This window comes from Myotis davidii, unplaced genomic scaffold (genome assembly GCF_000327345.1).
Source record: "Myotis davidii unplaced genomic scaffold, ASM32734v1 scaffold330, whole genome shotgun sequence".
NCBI lineage: Eukaryota > Metazoa > Chordata > Mammalia > Chiroptera > Vespertilionidae > Myotis > Myotis davidii.
Window position 1 is genome coordinate 8536519 of NW_006283770.1, and position 20079 is coordinate 8556597.

The following is a 20079-nucleotide window of genomic DNA, read 5'->3' on the forward strand; positions in this document are numbered from 1 at the left end:
CTGACCCCTCTCCAGTGGGTTGTGAGCAGGGACATGGGACATAGAACCAGCTTAGCTGAGGTTTCAATTGAAGCTCTGCCATTTACCAGCCGTGTGACCTCAGACAAGTCACTTATGCTCTAAGTCTCAGTTTTATTTATCTGCAAAATGGGAATAACAAACTTAGCTCTGTAGGACAGTTACACTAAAAATAGTTTATATAAAGGCAACTGATGCATGGTTAACAATAAGTAATAGTTAACATTAATATAAGAACATAGCTTTGGGGTCAGAGAGACCCTAGTTTCAAGTAGCCATGTGACCTTGGGCAATGTAATTTCCCTCAGACTCCATTTCCCCATCTCTAAATTTTGTAATATTACCTAGCTTGAAGGGCTGTTGTGAAGATTAAATGAGATATGACACAGGCCCAAGGGTAGGTCTTCAGACACACATTAGCTTCAATAATAATCTTATATAATAAAAGTGTAGTATGCAAACTGTCCCCTCCACCAGGAGTCGTCCGGGAGTTTGACCAGGAGGCAGGGCCGGCTAGAGGAAGGGAGGGAGTATTCAGCCGGCAGCTGGCAGCTGCTAGGGAACTTACCAGTGCATAAATTTCATGCACCAGGCCTCTAGTGTTATTATATTAGCAATCATTATTATCTCTTAGGTTCCAGATAAAAGTTCCCAAGATCCAAAATCTTTGTCTCAGCCAGTGCAGACAATTTAACTCACTGTGGGATGATCAGGCATCTAATAGGATGACTAAATGAACCAACACTGAGCTAAAAGTGGCATTTTCGATTGAGGTCTCTGCTCGGTCAGGGCCTAAGATTCCTTCCCAGGTACTTTAATGGACAAAGAGGAAACTGAATCACTCCGTGCCCATTTTATTCACCCCACCCACTTTTGCCCTAAGGTATCACTTTTCCACGCCATAGTTGGTATTTAAAAGCCAAAGAAACAAAGTGTTGGATTAGGAAGAATGCGCCTAAGATACACAGTTGGTTTTTTCTTTTAAAAATTCACGTGGATACATGGCCACTTTGAGTTAGTACTGAACTAACGGGCTCTTACATTTTATAATACTCTACAGTTGACAAAGTTATTTGACGTACTTGAAATGCTACAGTCCTACCAGCAAGAACAAAACAGACAGGACTATGATGCCCGCTTTAGAGAGGATACTGCGGTTCAGAGCGTTGAAGGGTTTTCCCCGATCATATAGCTCCATAGAGGCAAGACATTACTGGGACTCTGATCTGCATCTCACCAGGGCTTTCCCAGCCCCTAGTAAGGCACCTTCCCAGCGTGATCTCTGCCACAGCGTTATTCATTCAGAAGTCTGCACAAGTTGTCTCTCACTGGGACCTGGGACCCAAAAGTCTGGAGTCCCCCTCTCACCAGCTGACATAGCAGGGCCCTGCCTTCTGTCTCATCCCCATCAAGCTCAGACTGCACCCCGTTTCAATCATGAGCAACTTCCTCAGTGACAACGCAGCCATCTCCCCTCCCTCCCAGGCCCAGGACATGGATAGAGACTGTGACCCAGGGGACAAATGGGGCTGAGTGACAGGCAAGCCTATATTTGGTGTCTCCTCCCCCCCTTAATGGCCCTTGCCTGTGCCGGGCAACACTGATAAGCCCATGGCCCATCCCTTGGTGCCGTGCCAGCGTGAACTCACATTGTGGGCCTGGCTAGGGGAGTGTTGAGACACAGGAATTCCAAAGTAATGCAGGAGGCTAAGGAGGTTATGCACGGCAGCCAGGGCCTAGAAGTGCTTTCAGACCACAGTGACTTACTGAGCAGCTGCTGCTGTTTGCAGGCCCTGCTATAAAGGGCGCGACGCCGCCCTGCCTGTGAATAGCTTCTCCATAAAGTCCCCCTTACCCCAGGCTCTGATTTTCCGTGGTTCCGGTCACCGGCAGTCAGGCTTGGCCCAAACATAGTAAAGGGAAAATTCCAAGAAGTAAACAATTCTTACGTTTTCAATTGCACGCCGTTCTGCGCGGGTGTGATAAAGCCGCCCGTTCTAAGTGGGGATGAAATCTCGCGATGCGTCACCCACGACGTGAATCTCGCATTCACGCTGCGCACGCGCCCTGCCCCCGGCCTGTCACTCAGTAGCCGCGTCGGTTTTCGGATCAACTGTTGTGAGACCGCGGGGCTGTGGGTCCAGTCGCCCCCATTTTACTGAATAATGGCCCCGAGTTGCGAGAGTGGCAGCGCTGGCAACTCAGACATGGCCCAGAGGAGCCGTGCAGAGTCTCCTGCAAGTGAACCTGTATAGACAGGGCGCACTCTTCCACCGGGTGTCAGGCATCCTCGGGGGTCCCCGACATGTCCCTGCAGGGATTCTGCTGCAAGGCTTTAAATCCCGCCTTTCCTCGACCTTCACAGTGGTCCTGTGCGGAACGTGCAGGCGATGGTATTATCGCCATTTTTCACCCAAGTTCAGGGTCGCCAGGTCAAGCATAGAATCCATGTCCTCCAATTCAGGGTGCTTTACCATACCCTTATCTCTGGGCCTTGCAGCATTGAAAGAAAAAAATCGGGGTTGTCTTCTGTGTTTGGCCTCCACTGCTACAATCCCATCTTTAGCAATGAAACTGGGCACCTGTTTAATAGAACCTTTACGGGTTTCTATTTGGGGTTTCAAATCCTGACATGTGTATGTCAGATGTTTATGATCACTTTTTTTAAAAACCTGTACAAGGATAGGTTACTTTGTGAAGAAGTTATTATCTATAATCTTATCCTCACTTTTAAAAGTTTCACGTGTAGGCAATTGCTGAACACACACACACCTCATACATCCAAGAGGCATATCTCTCTCCCATTAACTTGCAGAACCTGCCAATGAAATATCCAAAGGAGATCTGAAGTGAGAAATTTGACCTCGGGTTTTTTTCCTTGAAAATTTCCATATCATTAATTTCACAAGTGTCACTGTCACATTCCTGGAGGTATATGTCATTTCTCCTTTATTTTATATCCTATTGAAACTCTGGATCAAAATGAACATGGGCACAATTATGTGATTCTATTCTTTTCCAGAGAATATATCATCTTTAATAAGGGAACGATGGCTCTAAGAAAAGGAGGTTAGCTAAGAAAATACTACCAAATGTTTACTTAGGCCTCACCTTGTTTGTAAATGAGGGCGTTGGTCAGTCGTGAAAATCTATTCCAATCATAAAAGTCCTAAAATTTTAATGAAGTAAAATAAGCAGTTTGGGCTTTGGGGGTGGGGGGGAATTTAAGGCCTCTATGCCTTTCTGTGTGCTCTTTTCTCTGCCTGAAGTGTTCTTCCTCTTTCTCTGACGAACTCTTAGTCACCCTTCAAAACCCCATTTGGATGTGACATCCTCTGTGATCCTTCAACACCACTGCTCTCATTTCTAATCTAAACGTGGGTAGCCATTTCTCCGAGTATGCATGGCACGTCTCACAAGACTCTTCTCTGGTGCCTACCTTCCTCAATAGAATGTGGACTTCTCAGTTCCGGAAGACACAATTCTCTTGTTATTTTTATGTTTTCCTCCCTTGGATCCCTCACTAGTACCTGATGTAGTGCTTGACACATGATAGTTAGGTAGAAAATGCATAGTGAATGAATGAATGAATACCGACTTCATTTACAAGCCTTTCAACTCAAAATTCATTATTCTTTCCACTAACCAAACAACTTGAACTATAGAAAAAGAAGCATTAATTGTTTCCTTAAAAAAAAAAGTTCTCTACAATTATACTGAAATAAAGAGCCTGCTTCTATGAGAGGAAGGATAGGATGTTCCCGGCTAACCTCACGCTGTTTTTGTAAATGGGAAAAGCTCCTTGCAGGGACATTCAGGTAGGGATGTTCCCTTTGGTCTGAGTATCGGGTTCAGTGGTCTGTTTGCTATTTACCTTCTGTTTCTTAGCAAAACCTGTCCTTGCTACGAGTCTGGGAGACACATTCCTGACCAGTGACCAGGAGGGCTTAGTGGCAATGGCCAACTATTATAAGAAGGTGACTAGCTCCCCAGGAGGGCAAGAGAAGGTCAGAAGCAGCCACTTGGAATGAGCTGATAGTGTTTGGTGTCATGACAAGATGACACACCAGGCTTCGAGAAACCAAAGGATCCCAGTGAAAATTCAAGCCCCCCTGGGGCTGGCAGGATTTCAGAAAGTTTACTGTGTATGGATGATTTATTTTAGTTTTGCTCTGGAGAAACTGAAAACTGGATTCATACTTATCCACAGACACAGAAAGAAAACCATTTTTCTGATGCTCCTCCTTGCCTAGTCTCTCTCTCTCGCTCTCTCTCTTTTATCCTCACATGAGGATATTTTTTCATTGATTTTTAGAGAGAGTAAGAGAGAGGGAAAGACAGAAATATCAATGTGAGAGAAACACATTGATTGGTTGCCTCCTGCATGAGCCCTGACCAGAGCTCCAGCTGGGGAGCAGCCTGCAACTGAGGTACATGCCCTTGACCGGAATCAAACCTGGGCACCCTTCAGTCGGCAGGCCGATGCTCTATCCATTGAGCCAAACCATCTAGAGCTGCCTAGTATCTCTTAACTCTGTAGTGAGGAGACAATGATGGGCCAGGGCTGTGGGTATCAGCAGCTCCTTGAGGCAGAATGGTGTGGGGAGATACACAGCATCCTCACCTGGCTCTTGTGATCACACCTGGCACTGGAGCTCTGTCATGTACCATCCTGCACATCATGTCACTTGGTCCTCTAAACAACACTGTGAAGCAGCAAGGAAAAGAGTGACTCTCTTGATAGCATAGCTGGGAAGACAGAGGTAAGAAAGCTGCGCAGTTCTCAATGCGCACAGCGAGGTGTGGGTAGCCCCGAGAGCAGAAGGTCGGTTTCCAGACCACTGATCTAGGATAGTGCCAATATAGCTTATTGCCTGGGCTGGGATATTTCCTTAAAAAGGAATTAATAGGAGGAATAAATCTGAACAGGATATTTTATAGATGATAGATTATATATTTTTATCAGGAAGATTAGCTAAGGCTTTGCTACCCAAAGGGTGGTCCACTACTAGGAGTATCAGCACGGCCTGGAGTCCGTTAGAAATGCAGAATTTCCTGCTTCTTCCACCAGAATCTGTATATTATTAGCAAGATCCGAGGTAAATGGAGAAGCACTGGACTAGGTTAGAAAATAATGCCACTTTAATAGGTTATTGCCACATCTTCTTCTTTTGTATTGCCACTTCTGATGGAATATTTCTTAAAATCCTAGATGGAAAAAATTATGACAATATTTGTATATAATTTTATAGACACAAAATTAGCTCATCCATTCCCTCCAAGAACACTGAGAAGTCCATAGGAGCAGGTGCTTTTGAAATTTAACAGAAGAGGAAACTGAGTCCCAATGTAGTGAAGTGACTTGCTCAGAGCCTTCCTTATTCAATGACTTGCACACAGTAACTATTGAATGAATGAATGAACCACAAACAAAATGGGGCGGTATCCTGATCTTCAGACCACTGCATTGTCAATGATTGGTTCACTCCCAAGGCTGCCTAAATTTGGGGTATTTGCTTTATATCTTGTTAGACTTGACCTTGGTCAGAAAGTCTTCAAGATGCCGAACTTGGGTGGCGGTGCAAAATGTGGAGCCTGTGAAAAGACAGTCTACCATGCGGAAGAAATCCAGTGCAACGGAAGGAGTTTCCACAAGACCTGTTTCCACTGCAGTGAGTTGGGTGAACACCACGAGGGCCCCTCAGCATGCAGGGGGTGTTTCAAAGCTCACATTTAGCCACCAATACTTATATATCCGTGGTTCTCAAAGTGGTCCCGCGACTAGCAACATCAGTGTCACCTGGGACTTTGTGGCTCCCACCTTAGGAAGGGACGGTGCTCATCTGAACACCCTCTCTCCAGCCACTTGCCCAGCTCAGAGGCCATTTCCCTGCAGCTCAAAGTCAGAGCAAGCTGGCCTCAGTGGTGAAAACTTTAACCCAGTGGTGACATTTGCAAGGTGTGACTTGGCAGAGAACGATGGCCATTGGTTATCTGGACAGGATGGATTTGGCTCTAGGTGTCTTTCCCACTGGCCAGCTATCACTGAAGTCAGCTGCAACTGGCTTTTCCTAAGAAAGAACTTGTGTCAGACAGGGGAACACGTGCCAGTTGTTTAGGAGTCAGAAAAGGAAGCATTTCTGGGCCTGGGCACCAGTCACTTGCAAAGAGAATTTTTAGCATCACCTGCCAGACGCAGATTCACAAATGTTGAAGCTGGGGCAATTTTAAGATCTCGTGGTCCACTGGGAGTCTGGCTCTGCTGGACTCCTGTGACTTCGGATAAGTCATTTCTCACCTGTGAGTCTGGGCTGTAAGCATCCATAGCAGAGCCAGGAATAGCACCTGAATCTTTGACTCCCTCTAGTCCAGCGGTTTTCAACCTGTGGGTCGCAACCCCTTTAGGGGTCGAACGACCCTTTCACAGGGGTGGCCTAAGACCATCGGAAAACACATACATAATTACATATGTTTTTGTGATTAATCACTATGCTTTAATTATGTTCAATTTGTAACAATGAAAATAGATCCTGCATATCAGATATTTACATTACAATTCATAACAGTAGCAAAATTAAGTTATGAAGTAGCAACGAAAATAATTTTATGGTTGGGGGTCACCACAACATGAGGAACTGTATTAAAGGGTCGTGGCATTAGGAAGGTTGAGAACCACTGCCTAGTGAAATCACACTTTGACATTAGTGCATTCTGGAATTTTTAGTAGCTAGCCCTATTTTGGGAGAACAGTCTGTTTTGGCCACTTACCGTCTTTGCTTCCCTCCAGTAGATCTGGCTTAAGGGTCAGCTTTCCTGGATATTTGGCAGATCCCCTCCCCCCATAGTCTCCCACTCCACCTCCCTGCCGCAGCCCAGTGACCACAAGGCGTCACTCTGTTTCAAACAGAACTTCAAGGGGTGGGCTCCATCTGTTGCAGCAGGAGACACTCTGCCCTTAAGCTGCCAGAAACAGTAACGTTTCATCTGCTGCAGGCGTTTCCATTCGCGTTTCCATTCTCTCTAACCTCCCGCAGCAAACATAAATATCATCGAAGAACAGGGGAGAATACTGTTCCGAGTGATTGGGTTGGCAGACTTACTGATGCTTTGAGTTTTTAACAATGGGTAATTCTTTTAAGTCACCAGACACGTCCATCAGATTCATTATTATTACAGTTATCCAAAAGTCACTGCTCAAGAGAGTTTATCCCATAACCCTCTGGCTTTTGTCCAAAAACAGCTCGTGTTCTTAGCAAAGAGTGGGAGTGAGGAATATTGGATAGAACACCCGCATTGGAGTAAAAATGACTAGGGTTTGAGTCTGGGTTCTGCCCTATACTGTGAGATCTTGGGCAAGTCATTTCTCCATCAGGCCTCAGTCTCCCCATCTATAAACGCAGGTGGCCATACCTACCATATGGGTTGTTATAAGAAGAAAGCTGGAGGTCTTGATGTGGAAAATCAGCTTTCTAGGCCTTTATTCTCCTTTGATCAACTTTGATACCTGAGTGGGAATGGAAAATGGTAGTGAAGCACCCGCGGTAGGGGGTCTTGTGTTTCCCGGTCCACAGGAGGACGTCCCTGTTCAATGGAGCCGCGGCAGAAAGGATGTGAGCATGTGGTGGTGCATTCCTTTCCACACTTTGATGTTTTCCTTAGAACACGTAGGTGGGATGGATGGGGATCTGAGCAGTATATGTTCCTAAAGTGGTAGACAGAAAGTTCCAAGAGAGAAGCACACTTTTTAGTATTATCATCAAAAAGTAAGTCCACAGGCGACCCTATAATTCCCAAAAATGGGGTTCAGAGAGGCACAGTCTACCTAAGCCTGTCCCCACCAGTGTTTGCCCAACTTCTAGACAAATCTTAATCCTTCCTACCAGCACTGTCCAAAAGAAATATAAGCCACATATGTAAATTTAAATTTTCTAGTAACCATATTTTTATAAGGTACAAAGAAACAGGTGAAATCAATTGCAAAACACTTAACATAATATATATATAAAACTAGAGGCCCACTGCATGAAATTCGTGCACTGGGGGGAGGGGGGGGAGGTGTTCCTCAGCCTGGCCTGCAGTCCAGGAGCCCTCAGGGGATATCCCAATGATGGCTTAGGCCTACTCCCCTGGGGGAGTGCACTGACCACCCAGGGGAAGCTCCTGTGTTGAGGGTCCTGTGTCCCATAATAGCAACTGGTCATTCCCCCTTTTGGTTGATTTGCATATTAGCCTTTTATTATATAGGATTATAATTTATGTGTAATCAATATACAAATTATTAACAAATTATTTTATATTCTTATTTTGTCTGTATTGAGTGTTTGAAATTCACTGCGCACTTTGTGGTTATAGTACTTCGCGTGGCAGGCGAGTGTCTGGGGTACTGGACAGCACAGCTCACTGTGTCTGTGCTTGAGAGTGGGTCAAGTACAGGAGTGGTATCAAATGGGCCAGGGTGTGCCAGGGCATCAGCAGTCCTGCAGTGACATGAATGAGCACTCTAGGAGGAGTCAAAGCTCTGAGGCCAGGCATGGCTCAGTTGTATAATCGTGGACAAGTCGCTCATCTTCATTTACACATGCATGCGTGCATTCATCCACTTATTCATCCATCCATCTATCCATCCATCTACCCATTCAACAAATGTTTATAGAGGACTACTAATTCTGGGCCAGACTCCATGCTATGTTCTGGGGATATTAACATGAAAGTCTTGCCCTTAAGGAACTCAGAATCTTGAACATCTATAAATATTTAAGAAATTGTTCTAATTGGTAACTGAGAGCAACAAGGGCAGAGACAGATATACACCTTATGTGCCCAAATATAAAGCATTTTCCTCCCAAAATTATCCCTCATAAGGGTTTCTCTTGTTTTCAAAGCTGTATAAAGTCTCCCATGCTATAAAACAGTCTCTCAATTATTTTATTATTTTTTTATTTTAACAGAATTTTTAATACCCATAACATTGACATAATTGTTTCATGAACTTCCATATGTCTCTTTCCCCAATCACACAGCCACCAGCTTCTGGCCAGTCCTACCTCATCTACATCTTTATCTTCTACACATACTCTCTTATTCAATTCATTTTTAAAAATGAAATCCCATTTGAGGAAGGCATATGAGCCTGAAACAACCTCATCCAATGCTGAATTGCTTATCGAGGTCATTTGATTGAACTGGTTTAAAAATTAAAAAGGAGGCAAGTAAATTGAATGTATGTGTATTTTTATTCCTGGACCTGTGACTTCCCTCTGATAATCCCTGAGCATCACCATGAACAACCATGAAGGACCATTGTTACAAAGCAATCGAGCCCATTGTTACTTTGTGGAAATCCTACATATTTCTAAAAGCTGCCCTCATGTCATGTTGACAGGTGCTTCTGATTGAAACACAATTTCCAGGTGACAGCCTCCCACCAGGTGCAAACGGGGCTGCAGAGAGTGGAGATGAGCTGCCCGGGAGGCTGGGCCAGGTGTCTCAGAGACACTGCTGATGCTGAAGATGCAGAGAAACAATCTGGATACCATTGTTTCCCGAATTTGTGTGCAATTAGGAAAAAAAAATAACATCTCCAAATCAACATGTGATTGAATTATGTTGTTAAATACTGTAAGTGGGGATTTGACACTTTCATTTATATACTTAAAACTTTTTCTTTTAAATTGGCAAAATCTTTCTATAAATCCTCTCTCTGGGAAAATGGGGGTTTGCTTCGTACACTTTTCCTTATGGACAATTTACATTAGATAACATACAGTGACCAGGAGGCTTGAGCCAAGATAAGCCCTAAGGGTCTCTGAGGCAGGACTGCCCCCCTCACCTCCTCTCGGCTTCCAGAACTAGATCAGAAGAAGCTTCCATGGTAACTGTCTCCTTGAATGTCGCAGTGCCCTTCTAAGGCCATGATAAGTAGAGAAACTTCTCAATCCTAATTCTTATATGATTAAGAAAAATTAAGTTCCTCTCCTGCCTCAGCCCCTTACCTTCTACTCACACACATACTTCCCTGATGTCATTTAGGAAGTCACTCTGGAATTCGGGTTCTTCCGATTTAGGGACAATATTCTTAGCTGACCCAAGACCATACTCCTGGTTCCACTTCCACCTCTTTCTCACTGGGCACCACTGAACACACCGCTTCCCTCTCTGTGTCCCAGGACAGGTGCACTGGTCAGGAATCAAAGTGTTCTTGGCCGAGGGCCCCTCTGCTCGGTCTCTTGGCCCCGAGCATGGCTTTGGAGGTGCAGGGAAGTGGGAAGGAGCCTAACCCCAACCTCCGGACCTTCCTCTCTTCGGCAGTGGCCTGTAGGAAGGCTCTGGACAGCACCACGGTCGCAGCTCACGACTCGGAGATCTACTGCAAGGCCTGCTATGGGCGCAAGTACGGCCCCAAGGGGATCGGGTTTGGACAAGGCGCCGGCTGCCTCAGCACCGACACAGGCGAACACCTGGGCCTCCAGTTCCAAGAGTGAGTGACTGCCCCGCTTCTCCCAGCCTGCACAGCCCCAGTTATCAGGACAGTTCATCCTGTTCCCATAGCAACGTTTCCAGGAAGTGGGAGAATGAACTATTGTTGACTTGCCCACCATAGGAATCCTCAGTCTGACCAAGTTTTAATAATGGGCCATCTCCCCCAAAGACTCTTTAAATCATCTGCCTTTCTAAAGGGCAATTACTTTTCCACCATGGCCCTTGGTTTTCATGTCAAGAGAAAACCAAGAAAGTACAGATGCTTCTTTGTTTGACCTTTATAAAACTGCATGGAGTCTCATTTCTTCCCTTTGAGCTTTTCTGTGTAAATCACATAAATATGGCAGGGAAGCAATGGCCGTTTGCTGTGTGCGTGTCACTAAAAGATTTCTTCCCTTGGGTTGTAAGGGGACTAATGTCCACAGGAGGAGTGGTTCTGTGGGGTGGGGCTGTACCTCAGGACAGGAGTAAACAATTACAACTACCCTGTGGGTCCCCCCTGCTGCCTGTTGCCAACACAGTGCTGAGGTTTCCCCTACCATTATCCCAGGGGAGCTGGGACCTCACACTGTGCCTCCTCCATCTGTCAGTCTGTCTTGGTGACCACGCTGACCTCCAGCCCAGAACTCAGTATAGACTGGCAGCCACTCACCTGCAGCTGCTGTCTGGCCAGATGGTGGCCGGGCTCTGCTGTCTGGCCAGCTGGTGGCCGGGCTCAGCTCTGCGGTGGGACTGGGCAGAAAGGCCGTGTCCCAGGGAGGGCCTGCCCCACAGAGCAGTCAGGCCATCTGAAGAGTCACCTGGTCCCTTCCAAAGAGAAGAGCCCATGGTAGAGCCTGAGCAAGTGCATGGATGTTTGATTAGACATTTTGATTTCTCTTTACTCATTCCCAACCAGATACTCTGTTTAAAGAAGATGCTACCAACTGAATTCTCTGCCATGCTCTACCCAAGGCTCACTCTTCTATGTTAGGGTTTTCTTATGATGCTGCACAAAGAGGGACAAGAGTCTGGAGACCCTGTCCCACTGCTTATGAGTGGCCCCTCCCCCCTCACTTTCCTCCAACTAGCCCTGCCTACTTTAGAGGCTATGGTGAGACTCAAGGGATAAGTGGACAAGAAAACACCAAAAGATAGGGAAACATGGGGGTTGTTATTGTGCCTCTATTTTGTACATTGCTCTCATGGGGACAAGGAATGGACTATGGTTTGTTTAGTATTAACTATCAAGATCCCATCTTGCCCTATAATATTTTCACAACTCATTTTGGAAAGTAGACCAATGGACTTCCAGATGGAACAGAAAAATCTCTACAGTCACAGCAATAATAACAACGCAGTAACAAAATGACAATAATAAAAGCTAACATACATGGAACACTTCTTAAGTGCTTTACCATAGAAAAGAAAGATGTAAACTAATCATAGCTAACATTTAGGAGCCTTATACCTACCAGGCAGGCACTGTTCTAGAAGCTTTGCTCATGTCACCTCATCTAACCCTCTCAACAACTCTGTGAGGAAGGCACTCCAACTGTCCCCATTTCCTAGATGAGGAGTCTGATGCACAGAGAAGTAACTTGCTCAGGGTCACACAGCAGGGGAGGGCGATAGGTTTCATTCGTCTGTTTCCATCAGGTCCCCAAAGCAAGCACGGTCAGCCACCACCAGCAACCCTTCCAAGTTCACTGCGAAGTTCGGAGAATCAGAGAAGTGCCCTCGATGTGGAAAGTCAGTCTATGCTGCAGAGAAGGTGATGGGAGGGGGCAAGGTAAGGACTTCTAGATGAGCCGATGGGAGCTCCTTATCTCCACTGGATTGGCTGGGGGGAATGAGAGAAGCAAGTAGAACTGTGGGTGGGAGCCAGACCCTTCATTCCCTTCAGCTCTGAGGGACCACTTTAGGAGCCATCCGTCCTCACCCGCTTTCCCAGGCTGAGGCTGTCCCCTGCAGTGCCCTTGGAACCAGAACTGGTGACTTCAATGCAACAAGCATCAGCGCACTGGCTATGAGGCACTATGTAGAAACTCCAGAGATAAATATGCTCAAGCCTCCCGGCCCTTCGGGGTCCACAATCCTTCCAGAAGGTGCCACCACTACATAATTCAGTCTGCTGCTGGCCTCACCACTGACAGAGCAAACATCTCACAGCAGCAAGACACAACCTCCCTCAAATGTCCTGGCAATCGGGAGAGTGATCAAATGTATGACACAGCAAAGCACACTCGCTCTACAAGCTCCTCTTTCAGGCCTGACCCCAGGCTCTGCACCAAAGGATCTGGGCCTGACGAAAGGAAAACATCCTGCTTACACTGAGGGGTGGAAGGGCCATGGAGAGCAGTGACTGACTGATTTCAAATATCAGGGCAGTGTCCACCCCACAGTGGCCATTTGAAGACACATGAGAACCCCTGGGCCATGCCTGGTAGACGTGCAGATGAGCAGAAGGCAGGTGATCTGAATGACCCAAGCCATGCACTCTTCCGACCGGAAATATAGAGTTAAATGAGGTTGAGTTACCTGGATAATTGCCTTATTCACTTCTCTTCTTTAACTTTATATTCCATGTAACTGTTACCCACTGTCCCAAATCCAAGCTCCCCTCTCCAGTTTCTTGGTCTTCTAGCCTGTTCTGAAGGGATACATGTGGAAATCACAACAATAAGTGTATTTTTTTAGGGGTTCTGAGAATTACTGGCCAAGTCCATGGCATCTCATGTTCTTCAAATCCCTGGAAAAATTATTCTGGAGGCTGATTAGGTACAGGAATGGTCAAGGCCATGGCACTCCTTTAGATGCGCTGGTCAGGGTGTGAACATGGAAGCAGAGGTGCTGCCCCCGCATTAAGTATGTCACTCTGCTGTGCTCCTCAGCCTTGGCACAAGACCTGTTTCCGCTGCGCCATCTGTGGGAAGAGCCTCGAGTCCACGAACGTCACTGACAAAGATGGAGAACTTTATTGCAAAGGTGAGTGGTTCCGGAGACTCTCTTGTGATGTTTTCCTGCGGAGGGTCCTGAGGAGAAGGCTCATGTCTGCAGGACGCACAGCTGCTCAGCCTGAGCAGGGTTGGGATCTCAGGATGGGAAGACCACCTGAAAAAGAAATCTGCCTGACCCAGCTCTGGTCCTCTCCATCAGAGCATGTGGGGGATGATGCTTGCAAATGCTCAGGGGTGGTGCCCAGGGGAGAGAAGATGAGGAGGAAGAGACCACAGGCCTGGACAAATAGCATCACATTCTCTTCTGAAAACCCAAAAGCCCTCTGTCCACCTGAGTGGCAGGTAGGATTGACTGGGGAGGATGAATGCAGTTTGCCCTCTCTTCAATTCAAGACATATCCTTCTTCCCTCCCTCCTTCCTCTCTCTTTTCTCCCTCTCCCTCCCTCTCTCCATTGCTCTAGTTGCATATCACTTTACTAACAGAGATAGAACTGACAAGTAGGTTTTCCTTCTAGTCCTTGCAGCTCCGCCCCTAGCTGCCTCCATGATCCCTTTGCCTTGCGCAGAGGTAATAGAGGCATAGCTCTTCCCTGATGCTACAAAAGGGGAGGAATGCATTAGGGCCAAGGTAATGCGTCCTCAACCTCAGAGCCTCTTCCAGACCCCAGGAGCTGTGCTGGAGTTGGGTGAGGGAACACTGAGAGGGGAGCAGAGGGAGGACATTACTAATCAAGACTGTAGGTTGCCAAGGCTTTTCCCATGAAGAGACACAATGGTTGGCTTCTCCTGGCAGTAGAGGACACAGTGTCCTCAGCATTCATAAGCCATAAAACCCTAAAATGCTGCTGTGAGAAGCAGGGAGATCAACATGTAAACAAATAATTTCATGTCAAGTGAAAAAAGCTCTCACAGCAGACCTACACAAGGCTGTAACATACAGAGAGGCCAGTGATCAGGGTGGGATGTGAGGGATGCTTTTTAGAGGACAAGCTTCCTCTGGTCTTGAAGGATGAGTGTGGCTTTGGGAGGGGGCATTCCAGGCACAGGAAGCAGTGAGCACAAAGGCCCCAAACTTGGGGCATTGTTCTCTGTGCCTGGAGAGGCAGGAAGCAGTGGGGGACAGGGCTGGGCAGGCAGCCAGGGGCCAGACTGTGTCAACTCCAATGAGAAAATGTCTGTGAGCATAGTGAAGCGCAAAGAAGTATAAGCAATTTTTATCAGAAGATCCAAAGTAAAGTATTCATTTTATTTACAAATTATCTTACAAAAAACATTTATTAAAAGGACTAGAGGCCCGGTGCACGAAATTCGTGCATGGGTAGGGTCCCTAAGCCTGCCCGGCAATTAGGGCCAATCTGTGGGGAAACCAGCAGGGTGATCGGGGGGGAGGGGGAGGCCCCCACTGGCACCCACCTTTGCTGGCCTGTCCCACCAACTCACTGGCCCCGCCCCCCACTACCGCCAGTCATCTCTTTCTGTGGGGCAAGTGGTGGGGCGATTGGGGGGCCCACACTGGCACCCGCCTTGGCTGGCCTGGGGCCTGTGGGCTGAGGGAAGCTCCTGCATTGAGCATCTGCCCCCTGGTGGTCACTGTGTGTCATAGCAACCAGTCGTTCTGCTATTTGGTCAATTTGCATATTAGGCTTTTATTATATAGGATGCTTCTTACAGGTAAAAACTGTAGTCAGGCAAGGAACTGAAATAATGGTGCTAACCAACCCTTCTCTCTCCCCCACCCTGTTTTCGTTCCCAGTTTGCTATGCCAAAAATTTTGGCCCAACAGGTATTGGGTTTGGAGGTCTCACACAACAAGTGGAAAAGAAGGAGTGAAAAGTGTACCCTTTCTCTGATCTTTCATCGGCCTAAAACATTTCCCAGTGGTCCTGCCCAGATGGACACCCTCCCCAAACATCCTCTCGTCGGTAGTTGTACAGGACTTCTCTTCAGACATGATCATAGTCTTCACCCAAAGTTAGAAGAGACCTTTAGAAGCAAATTATTAAAAGTTTAATCTGATTCCTGGGATAGGAGAGGCAATAAATACTTTATCGGTAACTTGTATGTCTCTGGATCTTTTCTTTGAAATAGAGGAGAATTTTTAAAAAGAGAGGTAGCTCGACAAACTAGCTGCAAAGAACATATTACATGTTGGTGTCTATGTGGAAGGAGCGAGGAGGATACACAGGCCAGAGGAGAGCAGTCTTCCTGAATCTTCAGCTGAGCTTCCTGTAGTCTCAGCTAATGGAGAAGAAAATAGGGTCCCTGCAGAAACAGACAACTCGACAGCAGATTTAAAAAGGGAATCAAAACTAACAAAACTGCTGAAGAGGAGGTCCTTTTGTCCCATCACAGGCTTGGCAATGTTACACATTTTGTGAAAACTCAGAAAAGGAATGAAATGTAGCATTGGCATCTGTGTCATAAATGATACGAGGATGATTTTCTTTTATTCTGGAACAATTCCTGAGGGTTTAGCAATTTCTTAAAACTTCCCTTACATCAAATTGCCAGCCCTGTGAATGAAATGCAGCCAATTAAAAATGTCTGTCTGCCTCCTCAGCAAGTTCTCTGTGACTCAAGTATCTGTCTTTGGCCTCTGCTTTTAACCACCAAAGCTTTCCTCCCATCACATGCACTTCTGAATTATTTGGAATAAACGGAAATAAAAATCTGTTACTAGCCCTGGCTACTGTGGCTTAGTTAGTTGGGTGTCGTCCCATGCACCAAATGGTCACCAGTTCTATTCCTGGTCAAGGCACATGCCCAGGTTGAGGGCTTGATCCCCAGTAGAGGGTGTGCAGGAGGCAGCCTATAGATATTTCTCTCTCTCTCTCTCCCCCTCTAAAATCAATAAAAATATATTTTTAAAAATAGATAAAAATCATGAAGCACTCAACTGAACCATAGGCTTTTCTATGCTCAAAGTCCCAAGAATGCTTTCTTTAAAATGAGCAGTTATTCAGGGCTGCTTACATGCTGTCATGGTCAAGGCCCTGCACTGCATTTATTATTTTCTTTTTGATGCTTAAAATGCAATTACACCTGATCACTTTCTGCATTTGATTGGCATTAATAGAATGGTTCAGAAAGAAAAAATAGCTAGCAGAGGTAGTTTCCCATTCCACTTTCAAAGAGAAAATGCAACTCTAGCCAGTGTGGCTCATTTCGTTGGAGGAGTGTTGGCTCATAAACCAAAACTTCATGGGTTCAATGCCCAATCAGGGCACATGCCTTGGTTGTGGGTTTGATCCCTGGTCAGGGAGTGTTCAGGAGACAAACTATCGATAACTCTCTCACATCGATGTATGCTTCACTTGTCCAGGGCTCTCACTGGGGTCATTCAATTCCATCAAAACAGCCTGATGATATACATTTTACATTCTCTTCAGAAGCAAGCACAGGACCATGTAGTTTTAACTTGTTAACTTTTTTGCCAGAGCTTTCTAAGAGACTAGAGGCCCGATGCATGAAATTCGTGCAAGGGGCTCAGCCCTCGCAGCCCCTGCTTCATCCAGAAGGATGTCTGGAAGGACATCAGAAGATGGTTCAGCTGTTTTGCCTAATTAGCATATTACCCTTTTATTATTATAGATTCCCATCATTGTCAATAATTAATAATACCAGTGATTAATTGAACTAACTAAACCCAGTCCTCTTTAACCTGCCTGCCTTTGAAAGCAGTACACTACCCTGGCCCTTCAGGAGGAAGTCCCCACACTAGAGACTTGTAGGCTGAAGCTAAAAACTTCTCTCACCCTTAGCATTTCCCTCGCCCTCACCTTTCCTTGCCTCACTCTCTAAGCCTCCCCGATTCTGACTCCAAAACATCTCTAGAAGATACCCTTCCATTCCTATTCTTTGGTATGTGTTTCAGTCTGCTAGGCTTCCATAACAAAGTACCATGGGTTGGGTGACTTACACAACAGAAATGACATTTTCAGTTTCAGCAGCTAGAAGTCTGAGACCAAGGTGTTGGCAGAGCTGATTTCTTCTGAGGCCTCTCTCCGTGGCTTGTAGATGACCACCTTCTCCCTGTAGTCTTGTGTGCGTGTGTGCGCATGTGTGTCCTGATAGTTTTTTCTTCTAAGAACACCAGTCATGTAGGATTAGGGAGCACTTGAATGACCTCATTTTAATCTAATTACCTCTGTAAAGACCCTATATCCAAACATAATCACATTCTGAGGAGTGGTGTCAGCGTGGAAGGAGCAAGGCGGAGTTAGAACTTCAACATATAAATTTGGAGGCATGGGTATAATTTGGCCCACAACAGCATGTCATATAAGGATTTTCATGAATTGGCCTTGGACTTACCTCTTCAACTTACTTTAGACAATCTCTTCCATATAAGTAAGCTCCACCTGTACTTGAAGACTTAAAGCTTTCCAAAGATGCCAAGTAGCCTCACGCCATCATGCTTTTGCCAATGCTGTTCCTGTTGCCTAGAATGTCTGGAAGATGGGACCCCCTCCATCTTTACCCTCTCATCCAACTCCTTAGCCTGGTGAACTCCAAGTCACAGGTCCAATGCCATCTCCTCTGCAAAACCTCTGCTAAACTACCTGAGAATTAATCCAGTTCTGTTTCCACAACCAATATATAATATGGCACGTGAAACCTTGCATTCTCACCTGTCTTTTTGTTAGAATGTGGCAGGCTTGCTTTCACAGAGCTCAGCAAATAGCAGGCACTTAACAAACATTTGTTGAGTGAGTTGAAATTGAAGAGTGCAGGCAGGACTAAATGCAAATTCTGCAAGAATTTCAAAAGAGTTTACTAGTACTATCTACTGGAGTGAAAGGCCTTGGTATTGGAAAAATAACAAAACAAAACAAAGACAGAACATTTTTGTGTATCAGCAGTCTTCCTATTTCTCCTCTGCCTCAGGGCACACTGTTCTATTACATCTCCCATGCTCCCCTGCCAGAGACTGGGACATGGGGCTCAGTTGGCCAACAGAGGTCTGACCTCCAAGGCCTCCGGGGGAGTCTCCATCCTCTCCAGACCTGTGGATATAGAAGGCCAGTTGGCACTGAGGCCCTAGGCAATGTTGGAGCCACTAGGCTGGGAAGGAGCCTGGGTCCCTGCATGGAAGAACACCTGCTAACAGCTAAATGGACTGATGTAGAAGGGAGAAATACGCCTTGTTGTATTAAGCCATTGAGATTTAGGGGATGTATATTATAGCATTAACTCCTTTGACTAACACCCACCTGAAACACTGGATGTCTTACACCTGAGATGTGTATATCTCACTGCTCAGTGTCCATCCTGTCCATTTAAATCACAGGGAGAAGCATCAGGATTTTGCCCAATATTTGTGAAACCAATTCGAATGTGCTATTCCTAATGTGGCTATACAAACATTTGGGAAAAGAAATGAAGTTAGGACAAAATAATCTAACAGTCGTATTCCTTAGGCCCCAAACAACATAATCAGGTTTCTTAGCTTTAAAAAAAAATTAAAACAAAACCTTTCTATTCACCTCCAAGCTATGGCATTCTCCTCTCCTTTCAGAGTCCACTTAGTTCTTAGCATCTCAGCATCTCCCCACCCGACGCCACCTTCTAATCATAAACTCTCTGGTCTTTCTTCAGTTGTTTTTCTCAACTCTCCTTCGTTCCTGACCACTGACTGTTTCCTTTTTGAAATTAATTCTTCTTGAATTCCATGACGCTGTACTCTCTTGATTATCCTCTTACCCAACCTCCTCCCAGTCCTTTCTTCCTCCTCCAGTTCTCCAAATCCATATTCCTCCACAAGGTCACATTCCTGCCCTTCTCCTCTCTCTCACACACATTTTTTTTATTTGTTTGTTTGCGTTGTCACCTTTGGTCTCTTTTTCAAATTGATGTTCTCATTTCAGGAGGGCAGCTCTCTTTTTCATTCTCATCCCATTTTTCTCCTTCTCCCTTGTAACAATCTCATCATCTGTGTAGGTGATGCTGGCCTCTTCCTGGCTGCCTTCTAGACTTTCCCACTGGATAGCCTGCAAGTATCTCAAGCAGCAGGCACCAACCACCAAACTCATCCCCAGTCTCTCCGCCTATTTTCCTTATCTTAGAATAGCACTGCCATCCTCTCATTCACTGGGTTCAACACCTCAAAGTCACCTGTGCGTCCTCTCCCTCTCCCCCACATTCACTCAGTAACCTGGGCCTGCCGGATTGCTTCTGTGCCTTCAATACTTCTAGCCTGGACCATTATTAAAAGCTTATCTCTAACATACTTTATCAGTCTGGGTCCAGTCAGAAAAACAGAAACCACACCAATTGTGTGTTGTTGTTTTTTTAAGAGAAAGAAAATAATAGAGGGGACTGGCTAAACAGCAGCTAATATTTTTGAAAATGTGAGGAGGAACACACTGACCTAACACAGAGGTAACTGCAGGAAGCGTCTACCACCTCTGGGTGGGGAGACAGAAAACAGGTGGAGGAATCCTAGTCTGGATGCCTTGAGAAGAAGTCTCCCAGGGACTAAGTCAGACCTCTGAGGAGAGAGCCCTGCCTGGTTACTGCTGGTGCTTCTAAGGGGTATAACAGGACTGCTTTGGGGAGGGGAGCGGAAAGCTAGACACTGATTTTCAGCTGTCACTGTCAGGGTGAAGGGCCATTGTTCGGACAACACTGAGAGGGATAGCA

The 20079-nt window shown here is 46.0% G+C and overlaps 1 protein-coding gene across 1 annotated transcript in view; it reads left to right on the plus strand.

Annotated features, from left to right (window-relative positions):
• The window catches only part of CSRP3 (cysteine and glycine rich protein 3), a 19592-nt gene extending 4100 nt beyond the window's left edge, over positions 1-15492 (plus strand). The window contains exons 2-6 of the mRNA XM_006753981.2: positions 5551-5690; positions 10327-10495; positions 12136-12268; positions 13371-13464; positions 15191-15492. Coding sequence (XP_006754044.1) covers positions 5579-5690; positions 10327-10495; positions 12136-12268; positions 13371-13464; positions 15191-15267 — 585 coding nt within the window. The 5' untranslated portion in view covers positions 5551-5578 and the 3' untranslated portion in view covers positions 15268-15492. The remainder of the gene's footprint in view (positions 1-5550; positions 5691-10326; positions 10496-12135; positions 12269-13370; positions 13465-15190) is intronic.
• Positions 15493-20079: the final 4587 nt, after the last annotated feature.